General features: G+C 59.6%; 1 protein-coding gene across 1 annotated transcript in view; it reads left to right on the forward strand.

The window, feature by feature from the left end:
* HMCN2 (hemicentin 2) overlaps window positions 1-15,467 on the forward strand; it is a 150,859-nt gene that overhangs the window by 66,161 nt on the left and 69,231 nt on the right. The window contains exons 23-33 of the mRNA XM_044920435.1: window positions 1,705-1,832; window positions 3,546-3,800; window positions 4,848-4,934; window positions 8,435-8,629; window positions 9,162-9,292; window positions 9,608-9,755; window positions 10,126-10,252; window positions 11,596-11,750; window positions 12,636-12,914; window positions 14,334-14,615; window positions 15,247-15,355. Of these exons, the coding sequence (XP_044776370.1) occupies window positions 1,705-1,832; window positions 3,546-3,800; window positions 4,848-4,934; window positions 8,435-8,629; window positions 9,162-9,292; window positions 9,608-9,755; window positions 10,126-10,252; window positions 11,596-11,750; window positions 12,636-12,914; window positions 14,334-14,615; window positions 15,247-15,355 (1,896 nt within the window). The remainder of the gene's footprint in view (window positions 1-1,704; window positions 1,833-3,545; window positions 3,801-4,847; window positions 4,935-8,434; window positions 8,630-9,161; window positions 9,293-9,607; window positions 9,756-10,125; window positions 10,253-11,595; window positions 11,751-12,635; window positions 12,915-14,333; window positions 14,616-15,246; window positions 15,356-15,467) is intronic.

The raw sequence follows: 15,467 nt of genomic DNA on the forward strand, positions 1-15,467 counted from the left end.
ACAGAGCTCTGGTGGTGGAAGAAAGAGACAGAGAGAGAGAGAGAAGGGAGGGAGGAAAGGAGGGAAGAAAAAAATCTAAATATTTAAATGTCCACCAAAAAGGAACAAGCTCATGAATTGTGCTGTGATCATGCAAGGGAATACTATAGAGCAGTGAAAAATGAATGAATCAGACCTACATACCTACACGTCAAGCCAGTGATATGTTTTAAACAATGCAGAACTGTATCGCATATTGTTTGCACACGCACTGTCATCACCATGGTAACAGCTGTCCTTTGCTGAGTACCTTTGTGTTCTGGGCACCGTGCTGTGCATTAGGCCATTCTGTTCTTTCGATGACCCTATGAGGGATAAGTGCTACTGTTGTCTCTAGTTTCCGGAACGAGACAGCGGAGGCACAGAGAAGTTAAATGTCTAGATCAACCTCCCACAGCAAGCATGTGGCCAAACAAGGTTGGACCCCGGTGGTCCGACCCAGTGCCTGGGCTCTGAGGCTACCACCCAGCATGTCACTTAGAGCTGTCCTCAGAGAACTTGCGCCAAGTGCCTGCTGGGTGCTCTGTAGGAGGGGGCTGCTGAGCTGGGGGATTATTACCCCATCTTACAGATGGGGAGACAGAGGCCCAGTAGGGCCAAAGTAGTAGCCCGAGGTTGCCTAGAGAGTCCACTGCCGGCGACGTTGACCTGTTTGAGCAGGGCATGCCCAGCACTTTGCTCGCAGCTGCCTGGGAGAGGGTGACTGTTGTCACCTCCGTGTTGCAGAGGAGGAAACCTGTGGGTCTCTAGAGCCTAGCTATATACTGGGAGCACAGGCTGGGGAGCTGTTCTTTGGGGTCCCCCGCCCCCGTGCTGGCCGCTTGCAGTTGGGGCCAGCTGGGGCCAGTGGTTGCAGCTGCCCTCCTCGATTTATGGGGACAGGGGCTTCACGGAGCCAACACATATGGGCCGGTGACATCATGTCTGCATGGGCCCCTTGGGGTCCAGCCCAGCTGCAGGAGTCTGGCCGGGGGTCCCCGATCTCTTTGGGATGGGGGCCAGGTGACTTTAGCAAGGTGGGCCAGATGGGGGAGGGCAATGATGGGCAGCCTCCATGGCTTCCTCCGGAGGGCCCAGCACAATGCTGGGCAACAGAGCACCAAACAGCACCGGATTCTGAGTCTGGCCGGCCCTGACACTTAGCCGCAGAAGGCTTTTGGGCTGGCAGCTTCTCCCTGGAAGCCGTGGGACGGGCGAGCAAAGGGGGACTCATCCCCTGCCTGAGGGTAGGGCGTGCAGTAGAGGAAGCGGGGGGTTACTGGTGACCCTGTGCCAGGCCCTGGGCTGAGCCCACGTGGAATCCGCTCACCAGCCCCAGACATAGGCCTTCTTAGTATGCCCATTTTGCAGATAAGGAAATGGAGGCCCCAAGAGGGGAAGGGACCTGTTTTACCCAGCAAGGAAGAGTTCAGAGTATGGACCTGACCCCAAGCTGTGAATTCCTAGTCCAGTGCTCTTTATGTCTTAGACCAGTTGGGGTGAGACCTGGCCCTGGCCTGGAAGTGGAGGTGGGGCAGGGGGAGGACCAAAGGGTGGGTGGGTAGTAGACACAGCCTCAGTCCTGGCAGGCTTCCTGGAGGAGGTGGTTGGTTCAAGTTGGGTCTTGAGGTCCTTCCAGCAGGGGTGGGGTTGGTTGTGGTCTCACCAGTGGCCCTCACTCTGCAGGCATCGCCTCCTCCCATCAGGCTCCCTGCGTCTGGCCCAGGCCCAGGTCGGTGACAGTGGCCTCTACGGATGCACAGCCAGTAACCCTGCCGGGTCCGCCTCTCGGTACTACGTCCTCCGGGTGCAAGGTAGGCCTGTGCTGGTGGCCTGGGTCTCGCCCATGGCCCCGCCCTTCCCTCTGTCTTTCTCAGGCCTTCTTCGTGCCCTTTCCTCTCTGCAGGCTGGGCTCTGTCACCTCTTCATGGGGGCCCTCCAGTGCTTTCTCCCCTCCCCTCCGCGTCCTGCCTTCCTTCAGCCCTGTCTCTCCTCATTCCCTTTCTCCTTTCTCCTGTACCCTTGGTTGGGATGCCCTGAGAATAGAGGGCAAGGCCCAGCGAAGGCCTAGGGCGGTAGAGGCTTAGAAGTCAGGAGGGGGACCCATGAAGGGATTCTGGTTCCTGGCTCGGCTAGGGCCCCAGGAGTGGACATTCCCCTGGGTGTCCAGGTCCCATCCACAGAAGCCAGCCGTGGAGTCACTCCACCAAAAAGGCAGGGAGCTTGTCATCTCCAAAAGCCCCAGGGAATTACTGAAGACAGGGGTCAGCCGACTCTGGCCCTTGGACCCCATCTGACCCATTTCCTGTTTTCATATGGCCCACCAGTGAAGAACGGTGTCCACATTTTTAAATGATTGGGGGAAAAAAACCCAAATAATATTTTGTGACATGTGAAAATTACATGAGATTCAGATTTCAGTGTCCATAAAACCAGCTTTCTTGGGGCACGGCCTCACACGCTCATTTACGTGTGGTCTCTGGCTGCTTTTCGTGCCATGGTGGCAAGTTGAGTAGCTGAGAGACAGACCATCCGGCCTGTGAAGGCTGAAAGATTTACTCTCTTGCCCTTTACGGAAAAAGCGCCCCCTGATCTAAGCTAGCAGCGCATTTCCCAGGTGGACGGGCTGAGGCTCAGAGAGGGAGGGAGCTCAAAGGTTTGCTGTGGGTTTGCATGAGCGTCTGAGAGACGTGGCAGTGGGGGGGCTGGGTGACGAGTAGGGCCTCAGAGTTGTTGGGAGGACTGGATTTGAATCCTGCCTCTACCACGGACTGGCTATGTGACCTTGGCCAGCCGCTTAGCCTCTCTGAGCCTTGGTTTCCTCCTCCGTGAAGCGGGGGCCACAGTAATGCCCATCCCGTGGTTGTCAGAAGGGGGTGCTCGGCACAGGGAAGGCTGCATTGTTTTCGGCTGGCGTGGGGGTGGGCGGGGCATGTACACCCTCCTGCTCCTGGACATCGAGGCCCTGGGGGGCCGCGTCGGACAGAGCCAGGCAGGCTCCAGCTCCTACCAGCTGAGGGAGTGGGTGACTCTGGTCAATCACATAATCCTCCTGAGCCTCACTTTCTTCATCTGCAAAATGGGCGTGATATCACCTGCCTGTAGGAAAGACCAAATGCGATGGAGGAGGTGTAAATGTGGTAGAAATGAACACCTACATTTCCCCAGCCCAGGGGTGGGAGGATGTGGGGGCGGGGGGGTGAGGGGCAGAGAGGGCTCGGGGGATGGGGGAGGTGGTGGTGGGGAGAAAGCAGCCGAGCACGGAAGAGCGATTTTGTGATGAGAGCACGTGTGTTCAGGTGAAAGGCCAGATTCTGTTCACTTTGGGGGCGGCGTCCACATGGGGTGTCCTGTTGTCCTTTCCTGACAGAATGAGGAATGGTCAGCCTTAGGCCACCCCCCATGGTGATTTCTGCTGGTTGGTGATATCCAGAAGGGAGGGAAGGTAGGCCCTCTCGAGGGGTCTGGGCTCTGCGACCCCCACCTGGGGCCCCACGACCTGATGCCCCTCCCCGGGGCCCTGTCAGTGCCCCCTCAGGTGCAGCTGGGCCCACGTGTCCTGAAGGTGCTGGTGGGAGAGATTCTGGACCTGAACTGTGTGGCCGAGGGCAGCCCAGAGCCTCGGCTGAACTGGTCCAAGGACGGGGTGGCCCTGCAGGGTGTGGGGCCTGAGGGCTCTGTCCACTTCTCTGCCATCCAAACCTCTGACGCCGGCCTGTACCGCTGTGAGGCCTTCAACAGCGCTGGTGTGGATGCTTGGGAGCTGGAGCTCTGGGTGCTGGGTGAGTCTCCCCTGAACCCCGGAACTCTCCACTCCCCACCTCCCCTGACAGCAGCCTGGGCTTCTGGGATGCGTGACCCCTACCTCCCAGCCTCTGGTCCCCTGAGGCTGTGGGGCTGTCCTGTGTGAGGGATCCCCATGGGTACCCTGTCCTCTGGCGTGGACAGAAGGTGCCACGGGGTCGTGATCAAAGAGCAGGTGCCCAGGCCGAGGCTCGGCTTCTTCCACTTTCCAGATGAACAACTGTAGGCCAGTTATTTTCACTCTCTGGCCCTCGGTTTTCTCCCTTGGAAAATGGGCCCGATAATACGTGAGGAGTCAGGGAGAGAATGTGTGTGAAGTGCCTGGTGCCCCGAGGGGTCTGGATCGGTGGTGCCTCATTTGCGCTATTATGAACTTGGTTTTAAAGATTTTATTTATGGGGCGCCTGGGTGGCTCAGTCGGTGAAGCGTCTGCCTTCGGCTCAGGTCCTGATCTCAGGGTCCTGGGCTCGAGCCCAGTGGGGCGGGCTCCCTGCTCAGCCGGGAGCCTGCTTCTCCCTCTGCCTGCCACTCCCCCTGCTTGTGCGTGCATGCTCTCTCTCGCTCTCTCTCATAAATAAAATCTTGTAAAAAATAAAGAGAGATGTTATTTACTTAAGAGAGGAAGGTGGAAGGAACAGAGGGAGACGGGCAAGCAGACTCCGTGCTGAGTGCAGAGCCCGATGTAGGGCTCGATCCCACAATCCTGAGATCCCAACCTGCGCCGGGATCAAGAGTCAGACACTCCACGGACTGAGTCACGCAGGCACCCCACACTCTTTTGGAATGAAAACAAACCCGGCAAGCTGCAGCTTGAGGGGAATGCAGGCCAGGACAATGCCAGGCTCCACCTTCCAAGCCCCCTGGAGCCTTGCGTGGCCCCGGTGGCTTCTCCGTCGGTCACCCGGTGGGAGGCAGGTCGGCACCAGTGGCCCCGAGGCTGAGGGCCTCATGCCCGGCTGGGTTGTGGATGGGACGCCCTCTCCACTGGCCCTGGGGGTAAGCACGGCCACGCCATCTCTCCCCAGAGCCGCCGCACTGGGAGGCCGATGGGAGCAGCGGCCTGCTGGAGAGAGTGATGGGAGAGAACGCGAGCCTGCCGTGCCGGGCCAGAGGTGATGCTGGGCCCAGGGTGGGCTGGGCTAGGAAGGGGCACCCCTTACATGTCAGCGCCCTGGGTCACACCCTGTGGGCTAGGCCCGTGGGTTATGGAGGGTTAGGGGGTCCTCACTCTCAGCCAGGCCATGCCAGGCATTTTATCCTATCGACAACCTTGTAGGGTGGGTATTAGGGTTCACTTTTTTTTCCTAGGGGCAGTCTGGGCCCAGAGGGGTTTAATAAGCAAGTTGTCAGAGGTCACACAGCCAGGAGGTGACTCACAATGTGTGGTGCGGTTGGACGCGGGTCCCGAGTGTCCCTTAAGCCCCAGCCCCTCCGGGGAACATGACAGCTGGGTGAGGACGGCCCGAGGGTCCTGGGATTGGGGCTCAGAGACCCCTGCCGCTCCTCAAGCCCACCCCAGACTTTCCAGCAGAGGATGGATTCACGTGGCCCTAGGCAGACTAGCCCTTTGGGGGCCTCCTTGGGGGCAGCATCACAGTGTGGGGCCAAGATAGCCACCTCTGTGGTCAGCTGCCCAGTGCTGAACCCTGCCGTGGCCCCTTCCAGGTCAGGTACCGTGGGGCAGTGCATACCTTCTCCCGGAGCCTCCGTTTTCTCATCTGTACAGTGGGGTCATTCCAGACCCTCCATGCAGGACGGCTGGGAGGGCTCAGGGGAACAGCAGGAATTTCGGGTGTCAGCACCGTGCCCGGCACACTGTAGAGGCCCAGGGAAATGTGCTGGATGGGCGTCTGGCCTGAGGAGCAGGGGCAGCTTATAAAAAGTCTGGAAGGAGCTGGTTCTAGTCTCCGCTGCCCTTCTCCTGCCAGGAGCCCAGGGAAGTCCCTGGAACAGGCCTGAGGGAGGGGCAGGTAGGAGGCAGGCACTGGGTGGGAGATCGGGAAACCTCCAGGGCTCCTTTGGGACACCCGCCCACCTGGAGGGCTGACCTCCCACCCTCACCTAGGGCGCCACCTTGTGCCTGTCTGTGGTGACAGCAGGCAGCCGTTATGCAGTCCTGGGAGGTGGGAAGGGGCACTCAGCCAGTGGCCTGCCTGCCCTGGGTGCCTCTCATCATCTCTGGTCAGTCAGGGGCCTGTCCTCTGGGCCAGACTGCAGCTGAATCAGCATAATCCAAGCCCCCTCTGATAAACTGCACCTGCCCCCCGGGCTGCCCTTGGCCTTCTCCCTTTCAAGCAGGTAGCTGCCTGGTGGGCAGTGTTGGGCGCTGGCATTCACCTGCCGTGTGACCTTGGGCTCGGAGGGCTAAGGAGAAAGTGCCAAGCCCAGTGCCCGGAATGCGGGAGCCCTGGTACCTGCGGTGGGTGACACCACCCACCTGTTCCTTGTGGGGTGGGACGGGGAGGCCAGGAGCCTGGCCGCTGCCTTGCTCGTGATTTGGGGCCCATCATTGCTCCTCTCTTGGCCCCTGTGATAGGAGTGGGGAGGTGAGGTGAGGGATTTTCACCCATAGTTCTGAGTCCCCTGGAATCTAACCTGGGCAGAGCTATAGGGCAGTTCTGTGGTTAGAGCTCATCGAGGGGTTAGATGTTTTGCATTTTTTTTAAAAGTCCCAGGGTTCAAAACTCAATGTCCCTCCAGGTCAGCAGCTCTGAAGTCCTGGTCCCTGGCATAGTGGGAGGATGGGAGTACGGTGGACCTCTCTGGAAAAGCTGAGGAGCTAGGAGGGGCATTGTGTGTTGTGGAGTGTGTGTGGTGGGTGTGTGTGTCTGTGCATGTGGTGTGTGGCTTATATGTGGGTGGTGTGGATGTGGTAGAGTGTATGTGTGGGGCATGGCATTTCTGTGTGTGGCGTGGTGTGTGTGTGGTATGTGAGGGGTGTGTGTGTGGTGTGTATGTATGTGTATGTGTTGGTGTGGTGTGTGTGGCATGGTGTTTGTGTGTGTCGTGTGGTGTGTGTGTTGTGTATGTATGTTGTGGTGTGTGTGGTGTGTGTGTGGGATGTGTGTTGTGTGGTGTGTATTTGTATGTGTTGTGTATGTATGTTGTATTTGTGTTGTGTACGTATATTGTGTTGTGTGTGTGTTGTGTATGCGTGTTGTGGTGCGTGTGTTGTGTGTGTGGGACGTGTGTCGGGGGGGTGTGTATTTGGTGTGTACCATATATGTGCATATGTTGTGTACGTGTGGTCTGGGGGGGCATAGTGTGTGTGTGTGTGGCCTGCTGTTTGTGTGCGTGCTCGCACGTGCGGGTGCACAGTGGGGAGCAGGCCCCCGGCAGTGGGGGCTCCAGCGGGCTCACGGGCGGGCACAGAGCGTGAGAGCGCAGCGCGGGTGGGCGACGACCCTCCTCGCCGTCTAGGTGGCGGGCAGAGTCCCAGAACTGAAGGCGAGCGCTCAGCGCAGGGCGAGTGGGCCGGGGACCTTCCAGAAGGCCGCGGCACCTGGGACGCCTGGGGTGGGCCACGTCCTGCCTGCCGCGCCCCGGGCCCGCCCACCCCTTCCTGCCCGTGGCTGAGGATAAAGGGGTGAGAGAGAGAGAGAGAGAGAGGCGTTGCGTTCGCCCACGTGGATTTGCCCGCACTGTGGGTCCCCTTGACCACCGTTGGCCGTGAGGGAGGGGGGTGACCGAGGTGTCAGGGTGCTGTCCTTGGAGTTTGGGGAGTGCCCCCGTCCTACGTGGCGCCTGGGAAGGAAGGTGGGCAGGGGAGGGCTTTTGTCCTGACGTTGTCCAGCAGGTCAGTGGGGTGGGGGCGGGGGGGGAACGCTTGTGACCTCAGCTCTGCTGTGACCACTGGGCATGTGTGGCGCTCAGGAGGCCTGGTCATCCCCGGAGCCCCGATCTGAGGACCCCCCGTGTGCCCGGCCCCAGGGGGGCACCGTGTATTCCATATCCTCTGTGTGCCGGGCCACGTGAGCCAACGGCCTGGTGGCAGAGATGGACCTTGGGCAGTCCGGCGTGAGTAGCGTCCAAGAAGGGAGTTCAGGGCGATTGTGGCATCACGATGGGGCTGGGGGGGCAGCAGTGCCAGGCCCCATGCCGGTGGAGGGAACAGCAGCCCAGCCGAGCCCGAGCCTCCCCTTTCGCGGTGCTGAGCGCCGCAGGCTCGCTCTCTCATTTAGCGCCCCCTATGTGCCGAGCCCTGGGCTTGCAGCTGGGGGGGGGGCAGCAGGGAATCAGAGCAGAGACCCTGGTCCTTGGTGGGGGGGGGGGGTAGAGGGGCGGTAGACAGAAGAAATCTAAGTAAGCCATCCTGTGCGCGGTAGAAAGTTGGGAGTGACCAGCAGAAAGAAGGGAACTGGGAAGAGGGCTCTGGCCCCTTGCCTGTCACCCTCGGCACTGGGAGACCGGTGGCCCTGCAGCCCTGGCTGGGACGCAGTGGGCGTGTGGGCGCCTGCAGCTTGGAGGGAGCTGCTCCTGTCAGCCTAGGGGGCGAGGAGGTGCTTGGAATCACCGCTGGAGCGTCGGCGACATTTGCACAAGGTGGGGAATGTGGGTGCAGAGGGGAAAGAGGACAGAATGCTCGTGCTGATGACTCCATGCGCCCTGCCAGGGACGCCCAAGCCACAGGTCACGTGGCGGAAGGGCCCATCCTCGGAGCCCCTGCGTGGCCGGCCAGGCCTGGAGGTGCTGGATGAAGGCTCCCTGTTTCTGGCCTCAGTTTCTCCCACTGACAGCGGAGACTATGAGTGCCAGGCCACCAATGAGGCAGGCTCCACGTCCAGGAGAGCCAAGCTGGTGGTCTATGGTAAGCAGGGACCCCAGGGCGGGGGATGGCTTGTACACACCTCCCAGTGGCACCCCAGGTGTGGTGGCGCCAGGTCCCCAGAGCCCGAGAGCTCACGGTGGGGCAGGCTGCGAGCCACCCTGGCCTGCTATATAATGACTTGCCTGGGAAGTTACAAAGATATACCCAGGCCCCACCTTCAGAGATTACGACTCAGGGGTCCTTCCCAGGTGACCATGACAACAGGTGTAAGTAGAACCAGGTGGATCTGGGGGCTCCGGCATCTTGCAAAGCTGAATGTCAGAGAAAGTGGCACGGTGCCCAGGGACAACTGGGGTGTGCGGGTCCCAGGGCGGGTTCTGCGGCATTCCCAGGTCCACATGGCTCCTGGTGGCCAGATCAGGGACTGGAGTGGGCATCCTGGGACCCCAGAATCTAGGGACGGGCAGGAGTTGGGACTGCTGTCCAGGCCAGGAAGAGCAGCCCAGATGGGGTCTGGGTAGCCCTGGCTCTCCGGGGAGGGACAGCTTCTCTGCTTCTCTTTCCTCCCAAGTGCCCCCTAGCATCCGGGAGGACGGGCGCAGGGCCAATGTGTCAGGCATGGCCGGGCAGTCCCTGACTTTGGAGTGTGATGCGAATGGCTTTCCAGCCCCTAAGATCGTGTGGTTCAAGGATGGGCAGCCGGTGGGTGTCCTCTGGGGGGGCCGGGCCGTGGGTGGGATTTGGATAGAGTATAGACCTTCTGGGTGGGTTCCTGCATGTGCCAGGTGTGGCAAGGAGATGTGACAGAGGTTTGGGGGAATGCGTTTGGCAGTGGAGAACTGCGTTCCCACAAGGAAGCCGGGGGCTGCATGGTGGAGGGGGCATAGCACTGTTTTGGGAGTCAGAAGCCCCAGGTTCCAAGCCACCGACCAGCTCCCTGGGCCTCAGGTTCTTATTGCTGATGCTGGGGAGTGGCCAGACCCCTCTCACCAGCTTCCTCTGGCCTCTCTTGCCCAGATCCCTGAGACGGGCCATCACTGTCTCCTGGACAAGCCCCGGGCCCTCCACTTTCCCAGGATCCAGGAGGGCGATTCTGGCCTCTACTCCTGCCGGGCAGAGAACCAGGCCGGGACTGCCCAGAAGGACTTCGATCTCCTCGTGCTCAGTGAGGGAGGCCTGAGCCCCTACCCTTTTGTGGGGGCTGGGGAGGAGGGGGACTTTGCCTACTGGGAGTCAGGGACACAGAGGGGCCCACGACAGACCCCGTCCCTGTCCTCACAGAGCTCTCAGGACAGACATTAGACAGTCAGATGATTAACCCTGTAATTAGTATTGTGTTACATGCTACAAAAGTCGTGCAAGCTGCTGAGAAGGTGCAGAGCGGGCTCCCGACCCAGCCAGGGAGCTTCGAGTGAAGGACGGATGGGGAGGGAAGGGCGCACCGGGCTGGGGACCCACACAGACGAAGGCCCACCGCAGGGCCTTTGCCTGTGCAGGATCTGAGGAGTTTTCACCCCTCTGCCCCTCACCCCCAGTCCCTCCTTCCGTGCTGGGAGCCGGGGCTGCCCAGGAGGTGCTGGGCCTGGCTGGTACAGAGGTGAAGCTGGAGTGCCGGGCCTCGGGGGTCCCCGCGCCCCAGGTGGAATGGATCAAGGACGGGCAGTGAGTGGTCTTCCCAGTGGATGGCATGGGGGTGGCACCCAGGCCGGGGCCGGGTGGAGGGGGGCCTTGGGGAGGGCGAACTCGGCGAGGAAGCCCCTCTCTCCCCCGGCAGGATTTTCTCATTACTTAGCCAGTCTTGCTTTTTGTTGTAAACTTTTTTTTTTTTAGGTAAAATTCACAAAATATAAAATCAGTCATTCTGAAGTGCACACTTCAGTAGTATTTAGTACCCGCAGAGCGGGGCACACCATCAGTCACCTCTCTCTAGTACCAGAACATTTCATTGCCCCAAAAGGGGACCCCATACCCATCAGCCCCTGGCAACCACTAGTCTGCTTTCTGTCTCCATAGAGTTGCCTGTATTTCAGATGAATTCCATGCAGTCATATAGTACGTGTCCTTTTGTGTCCGGCCTCTCTAACTTAGCACACAGCTTTGGGGTTCATCCATGCTGGAGCAGGGATGGGTTCAGGCCCATCTCGGAGATGCCACGGCTTCAGCTCCAGACCACGGCAAGAGAGCAAATATCACAATAAAGCGAATCCAATGAATTTTTGGGTTTCCCAGTGCGCATGAAAGTCGTGACACTCTACTGCACTCTGTCAAACATAAAACAGTATTGTGTCTAAAAAACAACATACCTACTTGGGGCGCCCGGGCGGCTCGGTCGGTCAGGCGTCTGCCTTTGGCTCAGGTCATGGTCCCAGGGTCCTGGGATGGAGCCCCGTGTGGGGCTCCCTGCTCAGTGGGGAGCCTGCTTCTCCCTCTCCCTCTTGCCTGCTGCTCTGCCTACTTGTGCTCTCTTTCTCTATCAAATTAAATAAATAAAATCTTAAAAAAATAGCTGATTGCTAAAAAATGCTACCACCATCTGAGCTCTTAGCGAGTCGTCATCACGTGTAACAGATAGATGTTACAAATCACAGCTTAACAAATATAATAATAATGAGGAAGTTGGACATAGTGTGAGAAACAGATAGATGTTACAAATCACAGCTTAACAAATATAATAATAATGAGGAAGTTGGACATAGTGTGAGAATGGTCAAAATCGTGACATGGAGACACAAAGTGAGCCAGCCCCATTTGAAAAATGGCACCAATGGGCTGGCTCGATGCAGACTTGCCCCAAACCTTCAATGTATAAGAAACGCAGTATCTGTGTCGCATGAAAAGGTGAGGTGTGCCTGCACTTCATTGCTTTTCGTGGCTGAATAGTATTCCGCCGTAGGCATTCCTTGGTGGAGGGGCACCTTTCCGGCGACTGTGAACCTTTCAGATTTGCTTTTCACCTCTGTGCAGCCCAGCCCTAACTGGTGGTATTCTCATGACCGCCCTTCCAGGCCCATCTTCCCAGGAGACCCTCACATCCAGCTCCAGGAGGACGGCCAGGTTCTCAGAATCACCAGCAGTCACCTGGGGGACGAGGGCCAATACAAGTGCCTGGCCTTCAGCCCCGCCGGCCAGCAGGCCAAGGACTTCCAGCTCAGAATGCAGGGTGAGCCCGGCCCCCTGTCACGGCTGCCCGCTGCATGGAGGGAGGATGGGGCAGAGACGGGGGGCCCTGGAGGAGGAGCCCCCTGGTCCAGTAAGGCTGCGGGGAGGGACAGGGAATCTGGCCCAGCGTTCCCAAATCCCATTGTCCCCATCCCCAGCTTTACAGCTTTCTTATTCCTGATCCTGCTCAGGATGATTGTTTCTTTAAAACGAGTTCTTTGTCTTACGTGGAAACACACTTATTTAAAAGGATATTTAGTATCGCAACTGTAAGTGGGAAGCCGGGGCAACCTGGCCTTCAGGGAAGAAGCTGTGGAAACAAATGCAGCAAGAGAGCACTGATATAGAAGGTGCTAGAAGGGTTATATACACAGTCTATCAAACCGTGCCTTTCCCTTTGTTGTAATCAGTATGGAAGGAGTTTGGGAAGGGCGGAGCTGTTCCATCCTGAGATGCAATGCTATTTCATGCTATGACCACACACCCCCTGAATCGCTGTGGGTATCCCCAATGGTGAACTCCTGATTTCGGTCATTTTACGGATGGGGAGACTGAGAGCCAGAGAGGGAAAGTGCCCTGTGCCTGGTCATGCAGTGAGTTAGAGGCAGAGTGGGTCCAGAGCCCAGACCTGTGGCTCCTCTCATATCCACACCTCTTGTGATGACCGGGTGGATCCCACATCAGCAGGTCCCGAGAGGCCTGTCCTCATCTGTCCCCAACCCTCTACTGTCCCCGTGCCCCACGCATTCCACACCCTGCGCTAGGAGCCAGTGACATATGTAGGGCTTGTGGCCCACGGGCATGTGATTACCACTCTGGGGTTGGGACACCAGCCGCCTTGGGGAGGCTCCCTGTGACCAGCACCCCCCCCCCTTGTCCTTCTCAGCGCCTCCCACCATCTGGGGCTCCAACGAGACGAGCGAGGTGGCCGTCATGGAGGGCCGCCCAGTATGGTTCTTGTGTGAGGCCCGAGGAGTGCCTGCTCCTGACATCACCTGGTTCAAGGACGGGGCCTCCCTCCCGCTCAGCGCCAAGGCTGTCTACACCAGGGGCGGCCGGCAGCTACAGCTGGGGAGGGCCCAGGGCGTGGATGCTGGCATCTACACCTGCCAGGCCAGGAACCCTGTGGGCATCACTGAGAAGAGCACCAGGCTGGCGGTTTATGGTGAGCGGCCAGGGTTTGCACAAGCAGTGGTCAGCTGGGGTGGGCAGTGCCGGGGTGGGGGCGGGAGACTCTGGGCCATGGTGGGCCTGTCTTCAATAGTTGCCGAGGGGAGTGGCCAGAGGCCCAGGACAATGAGACTGAAAAGTTACCCAGGGAGAATGGCCATCTCGGCTTATACAGCTTCCCTCACCCAGACAGGCGGGATGCTGAGGCCGGGGGCAGAAGGGCCTGTCTGGGGGCCCAGGCAGAGCCAAGTGGAGAACCCACATTTCCCTCTGGGGTTAGCACTTTCACTGCTCTTCAGTGAATAATTAACTGCTCTTCATTAATCACTCACTGTGAGCCAGGGCCCCTGGGCTTTTCATAGCATCAGCTCATTTCATCAGGGTTCAGGGGCCTTGTCTCCCTGTCTCCCACTTACCCATGAGTGCAGGGGGCTCTGGGGGTGAGAGGCTAGCCGCGGGTCACTTGCTAGGAGGTGATGTGACCTGGTTCATGGTGTGCGGACGGGGGTCTGAATGTATACCTTGTGCTGTTTACCTGGGTGTAGACCCACTTTGAGGGGCTGGGCTCTGAGGGAAGGAAAAACTGAGTGTAGGTGGGCAGGCATGGGGTCTGAGAAGGCCCGTGGGGTCATCCTGGCCCCTCGAGAGGACTCAGCTCCTGAGCTCTGGCCCCTGAGGATGCAGAGGGCTTGGGTGCTGGAGCCACGGGGATCCTGAAGGGAAGCTGGGCTATCTGGGGTTCGCCGGCAGCCTCTGAGGACGCGCCCCGCTGCCATCTCGGGGACTCTCATTTGGGGATCGGAGGACCTCCTGGAAATGCAGTGGAAAATGCGTTTCCATACAATTTTCAAAGGGGCTTGTGACCCAGACAAGACTGAGAGGCTCATCCCAGGCGGTCATGTCCCATGCCTCCTGGGGAGGGCTCCGTGGTCTCCACAACGGGGGGCCCTTTGGAGGGGAAGAGAGAAGTCCCCCTCTGGGGGGACTATCCCCTTGGCCATCAAGGGCTGACCCCCCACGGACCCTCCGGGCTTGGCCTGCCCCAGGCGTCTACTTCCTCAGACCAGGGAAGGGACCTGAAGGAGCAGCGGTTCTGGTCTCGGGCCCTGGGGAGCCCATCACTTTGAGGTCCGCAGAAATAGAGACCTACTGTGTGCAGACACTGAGGCACACACAGACAAGCTCTTGTTCTGCTCTCGGGGAGCTCGCAGGCATGGCGGGGGTGGAGAGAAGAGGCAAGCAGTGTTGGGGGAGCAATGAGGCCCAGGGGCAGAGGAGGGGAGGGAATGCTTCCAGCCAGGGGAGCAGGTGGTTCAGGGGAGGTGGGTCAGCGAGGGGCTTACGCTGGCCTGCTGGGCGGGGAGCAGACAGGTGTCCCCCTCTGGTCCCTGAGCAGCCCCCGCTTCCTCCCTAGTCCCACCCACCATCGAGGGCGCTGGAGGAGGGCCTCGTGTGGTGAAGGCTGTGGCTGGGAGGCCCTTGGCGCTGGAGTGTGTGGCTAGAGGCCACCCGCCCCCCACCCTCTCCTGGTACCACGGGGGACTTCCTGTGGCAGAGAGCAACGAGACATGGCTGGAGGCGGGAGGCAGCGTGCTGAGCCTGGAGAGCCTGGGGGAGGCGTCCGGAGGCCCGTACAGTTGCGTGGCCAGCAGCCCCGCGGGGGAGGCTGTGTTGCAGTATTCCGTGGAAGTGCAAGGTGAGCCGGGGACTGTCCCCCCTGAGTCACCTGGGCTGTGGACCAGTCCTCCTACACCCACTGTGTGTGGGTCCCTGCAGGCCCTGAGGGGACACAAGGTGGTGAAGGCCCAGCATCCCCGTATTGCATGAGACAGGTGAACACACAGATCTGGGCTGGAGGTCCTGCAGAACTATGAAGGGGTGGGGTTGAGCCCCAGGATCATGCTTCCTGTTCCTGCTCGGGGACCCTGAGCCAGGTCGCTTGGGACAGGAACCCACTCTGCCTTCCACTCTTGGTCGACGGGCCGGACATTTGTCATGGGCTCCCTGAGGCCCAAAGCTGGGCTGTGGGCTCTGGTTCCAGGGCGGGGTGGGCCTTGCCTGCTTTCTTCGATTCAACAGACATTTCTCAGGCATCACCTGTGGGCCAGGCCCATGTGGTATTGGAGAGAAAGCCGAGAACAAGGCAGACGAGACTCCTAGGCCTCCGTTTGGTAGGGGGACAGACATTTAATAAACAGGCCAAGCCTGTGGGGAGACCAGAAGGCCTCCTGGGGGACTTGAAGGGTGAGGTTTGGGTCTTGCTCGGGAGGTGCTGGGGACTTGGGTTTGCTCAGTCCCAAACTCCCAATGGTGGGTCCTGCCCTCAGTGCCCCCACAGCTCCTGGTGGCTGAAGGCTCCAGCCAGGTGACCGCCCTCGTGGGACAGCCCCTGGAACTTCCCTGCCAGGCCTCAGGCTCCCCTGTGCCCACTCTCCAGTGCGTATGGGGCAGTGGAGGCCAGGACCGGGGTGGGGGCAGGCAGAGACTGCATGCTGGGGGTGTCGGTCGGGATGGGAGACACTCCCCCTGCCCAGGAGTACGGAGGAGG

This window comes from Neomonachus schauinslandi, chromosome 13 (assembly GCF_002201575.2).
Source record: "Neomonachus schauinslandi chromosome 13, ASM220157v2, whole genome shotgun sequence".
Classification (NCBI taxonomy): Eukaryota; Metazoa; Chordata; class Mammalia; order Carnivora; family Phocidae; genus Neomonachus; species Neomonachus schauinslandi.